Source organism: Oreochromis niloticus, linkage group LG16 (genome assembly GCF_001858045.2).
Source record: "Oreochromis niloticus isolate F11D_XX linkage group LG16, O_niloticus_UMD_NMBU, whole genome shotgun sequence".
NCBI classification, from domain to species: domain Eukaryota; kingdom Metazoa; phylum Chordata; class Actinopteri; order Cichliformes; family Cichlidae; genus Oreochromis; species Oreochromis niloticus.
The window spans coordinates 28,797,962-28,804,276 of NC_031987.2; the positions used below are offsets into that span (position 1 = coordinate 28,797,962).

The window sequence follows — 6,315 nt, forward strand, 5'->3', positions numbered from 1 at the left end:
GGGGGCTGAGACATGTTCGCCCATCCTTACTGCCTGTGGTCTGCCAGTTAGGAAGTTGGAGATCCACTGACACATAGATGAGCTGAGTCCCAGGTGCTCCAGTTTGGTGGTGAGTGTGGAGGGAATTATGGTATTAAATGCAGAGCTGTAGTCGATGAAGAGCATTTTAACATAATTCCGCCTTCTGGTGTCCAGGTGAGTGAGTGATGTGTGGAGGAGATGAGAGATGGAGGAGACCAAATGTTGTTGAACCTGTTTAAACTAAAAACAATGGGAGCTTTAAGACACTGACAGTTTCACTTTGTATGACTTGATGAGTAACTGTGCATAGCATAAGTTATCTGCAGAAGACGATGCAAAGATAACTTTATAAGAGTTCAGTTGTACATCTTTGTCCTTTATAAAGGTTTGGTCATTTTACTGTAATTTCAGGTCTGTTATTAAATACTTTTAACATGTCCTCATGTGAAATCTGTGTTGGGCTGGATCCAAGCTAACATTAGGAAGTGCTGCAAATTATTGGTGCTTTGAGTGAAAGAAGCTTTGCAGCAAACACTTTGCATCAAACATAAACATCCTGCATTTCGTGCATGGCTTTAGTGGAACCTTTGTCCCATCTCCTTCACAAAGAAATCATCTACAGGCAAAGGATTGGCACAGGTCTTATTTTTGAAAATGGTTTAACATCTGTAGCAAAAAAAAAAACCTAAAAAGGAAAAAGTCCTGTGATGGATTTACTGACATATATATTCTACATTTTTTGTCTCTGTCTAAGCTCTTGATTACACATCACATGTTCAATGGGAGGGGCTAGAAGGTCTCTTATACTGTGGAGAGATAAAGGGGAAGTTATTCAACAGCAGAGCAGCAGTGACACACAACCTGATATACAGACATGTCTGACCAAGAGCTTCTACTGGGTAAGGACATTTAAACTGACTTTTCCAAAGTACATTTAAATGTGACACAAAAACGATATTTCCATTCTTTAAATTGTCTAATGTCTATTAGACATTAAATGTCTATTGTAAACATCAATCTGCCAAAGTTGGATAAAAAAAATTCAGGCGAATATAACTCTTTATGTCAAACTCCCAGTTTGCTACTAAATGAGTAACCAAACGAGGCAAGATAACCAATTTTTAAAGGTGAAATGTAGAGGTAAAATCAAAAGTAGTCAAAAATGGCCAATTATACCCTGGACCCCAGAGGGTTAATGTTCAAACAATGTCAGAATTTGATATTAAATCAATGTTAACACTGACATGGATTTAATGTCATATTTTCAAACACTGTTAATGTTGAAACAATATTAGATTCTGATATTGAATCATTGTTGAACTCTGATGTTGATCTTCCATCACTTTTGCACCCTTAGTTTCTATTGAAACGACATTAAAAATCACGGTTAAAAATTAACTGTACTTCATAGGTATTTCTAGCAATACTAAACCACTGCAAATTACCATCAATACTTAAACTGCAAAAAAGAAAATTGTATATGATCCACAAACAGGAAAACCATTGTATGCTGGACATTATCTTACAATTTGTCATTCCAGAGATAAAATGAATAAACTAAATTATTTGCAGTTAAATGTATTTTTATTCCTATTTGTTAGCTCTTCCAATGATAGCCTGCAGTTGTACATTCAAGTGGAACATAGAGCAGAAGGCCATTTTTAAGCAGTTTAACCAAATTTGACAGTTTTTAAAGTTCTGGGTTACAAAAGTCACATAACCTTTAAGAACTTACCATTGCTTCATTTGCCTCCGGTCATTGCAGAGTAGCCTCTGCATTGTTCATCTGATCTATGTTGTGCAATGGCTAATCAAGAGGCAATACCCCAGCATCAATATGTTCAGTGCTGCAGGATTAACCGAAGGCTCTGAACTCGGAGGTCCCTGTCTTCTCTGATCAGCTCTGTCACCATGGTTATAAGTTTTTGGAAGGCTGCATCTGTTAAAAATAACAAATACACAAAGAATACTGGCTTGTGATAAACTGGATAAGCATTGTCAGGAGCAAAACACCGAGGCTTCACATTTTGCATTCAGGTAGTTCAATCTGTTAAAACTGTTTACAAGTTTAGGATTTCATTTAGGGATATGTAAAATGTCAAAGTGCACATCAGAATTTATCTTTATCTATTCAGTGACTTAATGTCTCAGAGTTTGGGCAAAACAACTGAGGGAAGTTAACAGCTGTTAGTTTTCAGAGTTTTATCTGTGAAATATGTTCATTTTAGAGAAAGAAAACATTAAAATGTGACTTTTACACCATCATCAGTAAAATGTTTACAATGTTTTCCAGCAGAGCCAGAGGAGCTAGAACAACAAGAAGAACCAGAAGAACCAGATAAACCAGAGTACAGGGTTGTGCTTCTTGGAAAAACTGCTGTTGGAAAGAACAACATTGGAAATGCTATTTTGGGAAATGTGAATGCTTTTGAGTCAACAACATTGTCAGAGTCTCAGAAGGAAACACAAGAGTTTGGGGATCAAATCCTGACTGTAGTTGTTACTCCAGATCTGTTTGAGAACAGACTGACTGATGTGGATGTGAGGAGGGAAATCCATAGATGCATCTGCTTTGCTGCTCCTGGTCCTCATGTGTTCCTGGTTGTGTTTCAGGCTGGCAGCTTCACAGAAGAAGATCATGAAATAGTGAGAAAAATTCAGCAGATGTTTGGAGTAGAGGCAGCAGGTTATAGTATGGTCTTGTTTGCCTGTGGAGATGATCTAGAGGCAGATAGTGTTACCATAGATGAATTTATTAGCAATAATCCAGCTCTAGGTAACTTCATCCATCAGTGTGGAGGAGGATATCATGTGTTTAACAACAGAAGCAGAGATCCTGCTCAGGTCAGAGAGTTACTGACAAAGATCAACAACATGGTTCAGAGAAACAGAGGAAGCTGCTACACCAGTGAAATATTCAGACAGGCTCACTTCAGGATTGTTCTTATTGGGAAAACTGGTGTTGGAAAAAGTGCAGCCGGAAACACAATCCTAGGACAAAAAGTATTTAGATCTACACCATGTCGTGCAACAGCAAAGTGTCAGATGAACACAGGTCAGTTTGATGGTCAGATCCTGGCTGTAGTTGATTCCCCAGGTCTGTTTGACACCCATACAACTGAAGAAGAGATAAAGGCAGAGATCAGTAGATCTATTACCTTTGCTGCTCCTGGTCCTCATGTGTTTCTGGTTGTGATCCAGGCAAACAGATTTACAGAAGAAGAACAAAAGACAGTCAGAATGATTCAGAATGTGTTTGGAGAAGAAGCAGCACATCACACTATGGTCCTATTCACCTGTGGAGACAATCTGGAGGCTGATGAAGTCACCATAGAAGAAGTAATAAGTGCAAATCCAACTCTCAGTGACTTCGTCTGTCAGTGTGAAGGAGGGTATCATGTTTTTAACAACAGAAGCAGAGATCCTGCTCAGGTCAAAGAGCTGCTGGAGAAGATCAAGACCATGGTTCAGAAACATGGAGGAAGATACTACACCAATGAGATGTTCAAAGAGGCTGAAAGAGCATTTAAAAACTTGGAACCAGACCTCAGAATTGTTCTTGTGGGGAAAACCAGAGCTGGGAAGAGTGCAACAGGAAACACCATCTTAGAGGGAAATGTATTTAGATCAACATCATCTTCTTCCTCAGTGACATTAGAGTGTCAGAAGGAAACAGCTGTGTTTGATTTTCAAAAACTGGCTGTAGTTGATACTCCAGGTCTGTTTGACACAGAACTAACTGCACAGAAGGTGAAGAAAGAGATTGCTAGATTCATCTCCTTTGCTGCTCCTGGTCCTCACGTGTTCCTGGTTGTGGTCCATCCAGAAGTATTTAAAGAAGAAGAAAAAGAAATTGTGAAAATCCTTCAGAAGGTGTTTGGAGAAGAAGCAGCTCGTTACACCGTGGTGTTGTTCACACATGTAGATGATCAGATGGACTCAATAGAAGAAATCATTACCAATAATCCAGCTCTGTATTACTTAGTCCATCAGTGTGGAGGAAGATATCATGTTTTAAACAACAGAAGCAGAGATCCTGCTCAGGTCAGAGAGCTGCTGGAGAAGATCAACACCATGGTCCAGAGAAATGGAGGAATATGCTACACCAATAAGATGTTTACAAAGGCAGAGAGCGCTATAAAAAAAGAGATGGAACGACTAATAAAGGAAACAAATATGACACCCGAAGAAGCAAGATACAGAGCAGAAAGAAATAATACGTTTATTCAAAACAAAATGATTGCTATTTTTATAGGAACTGTTCTCGGAGTGGGTGTTGGAGTTGGTACTGGAGTGGGTATTGAAGCTGCTGTTGGAGCTACAATTGGACTTGTAGGAGGTCCAGTAGGAGCTGTAGTAGGAGCTGTAATAGGAACTGCATTAGGAGCTGGAGTGTATGTTGCTGCTGATAAAATGAAACAGAGGGCTTGTGCTATGCAGTGATACTCAGTGAAAGATTATCATTTAGCAGCAGCTCATTAAAGCCAACATGAAGATCAAGGCTGCACATTTAGTGTGTATTAAATGTGTTATTTTTGATCAAATATATTTGTAAATTTTAAAGAATTGGGGAATTAATTAATAACTAATTATCGATTAGGTGATTACTAAGATGTTATTAAACTCTGTCTAAAACAAACAGCATGTCAGATTATCTAACATGTGTTTTCAAAGCTGTTTAAGTCAGTAGACTCACTGAGTGTATTTTTTTTTAATAATGTATCATGAATCAAACATTACTGATGGAAAAAAATGTTTTCTCGAGCTTTTAATCAGAATCAGAATACTTTATTAATTCCTGAGGAAATAATGTAATAAAATTAGGAGATAAAAGGAGGAAAACTCAATCAACGGATTCGGAAAAAAGACATTTACTGAGGTTTTTGTTGATTAAAGTCTGACATTAAAGAACAGCAGAGATATTTGGTTCATATGTTCTGACCTGTTATTAAATATAAAGATACCAAATAAGATGCTGGAAAAAAACTGTAATAAACACATGTTAAGTTCACAGCATTGCTTCAAGGGTTGTGACAGTGTAACTCTTGGATGTTGGTAATTACAACAATTACAATTACAATTACAACAAAGAAAGAAGGATGGGCAGGACAATAAAAATGAATAAATCATTTTAGGATTTTTTTTTTCTAATAGTCTTAAAAATATCATCTGCAACCAGCTAATGCTTTGTGTTCTTGTTTTATTTATCAAGAAAATATGACCAAAGAATTTGAAATGACTAAGATCTAAGCTAATTTTAACTTTTATTTTTCTATCTATCAAGTATTTTTGATTATATTAGATTAGATCAGCTGCTCTGGCTTCACATGGAAGCCCTGCTCAAACCCAGGACCTCCACTGACTTTCGCTTTTTTCCTGCAGCTTAATACTGAACACAGAAGGCCTTTTTTTCTATTTCTGTGGTTTATAATTCTGTTTCAGTTTAATTAATCCATCCATCTGCATCCGCTTTATCCGAGGCCGGGTCGCGGGGGCAGCAGCCTAAGCAGAGAATCCCAGACGTCCCTCTCCCCAGCCACCTCCACCAGCTTTTCCGGGGGAACACCAAGGCGTTCCCAGGCCAGCTGAGAGAAATAATCTCTCCAGTTGTTAGGTTTTTGTAATGTTGATTGTCATTTATGCTTATGAATATTTAACCATATATGCTGAGAGGTGTATAATCGATTGTGTAGTGATAGGATGTGTGATCTTCAGTAGGCTGTTAAAGGCTTTGTGTGCATTCCAGAGTGTTCTGGCTTTCACACCCACACTCTGGGAGCATGGGAGAGGTCGTACCTTGTCTTATTGTTTTATGGTAGGATAAACGTATCTATGTCTGTTTTAGGCTAAGTGCATTTTGTTTAGATGGACTGCTGGACTTCCAGGCCAGCAGGTTTAGGGAAGTCATTTATGGGGTCACACTCTGACCACACACACACACACACACACACTCACACACACACACACACACACACACACAGTAGATGGACTCAGTTATATAGGTGAACGTTTAATCATATTATGCTTGTAACTGCAAGTTGTGCCTGCAAAAGAATAGTTTGTGCAGAACGTGTCCCTGATGTTCCAGACAGATAAGCGAGCGTCCGGTGGCAACAAGAAGCCCCTGCTGTAGAGACGAGACGATGATCTTTTCAAACTGTGTTAAAAGTCATTGTGGTTTTGATTTGACGTATGCAAGTATTGTATCTGCTTAATGCATGAAGGGGCGTTGTATTACCCCGACCCTATAAAACCTTTGTTTTGTTCATTGTTTGAGAGATCCACCTCTGATGT

At 38.5% G+C, this 6,315-nt stretch overlaps 1 protein-coding gene across 2 annotated transcripts; it reads left to right on the forward strand.

Moving 5' to 3' along the window:
- The first annotated feature begins 856 nt into the window (after nucleotides 1–856).
- Nucleotides 857–5,730, forward strand: LOC100704045 (GTPase IMAP family member 8-like). 2 transcript variants are annotated; one of them, XM_019352360.2, is made up of 2 exons: nucleotides 857–920; nucleotides 2,318–5,730. In XM_019352360.2, exons 1-2 carry the CDS (start codon nucleotides 896–898, stop codon nucleotides 4,462–4,464), a joined length of 2,172 nt encoding a protein of 723 aa, XP_019207905.1. In that variant the 5' UTR covers nucleotides 857–895; the 3' UTR covers nucleotides 4,465–5,730. The 2 variants fall into 2 exon arrangements, with proteins under 2 accessions (XP_019207905.1, XP_013123073.2); XM_013267619.3 differs by having other exon boundaries at nucleotides 861–920; nucleotides 2,315–5,730.
- The last annotated feature ends 585 nt before the right edge of the window (nucleotides 5,731–6,315 follow it).

What these genes read in the sequence shown, in the direction of transcription:
- LOC100704045 (XM_013267619.3), top strand. Translation starts at nt 896, where the DNA reads ATGTCTGACCAAGAGCTTCTACTGG. An exon ending in TGACCAAGAGCTTCTACTGG is followed by an intron (nt 921 to 2,314) that starts GTAAGGACATTT and finishes AATGTTTTCCAG; the next exon opens with CAGAGCCAGAGGAGCTAGAA.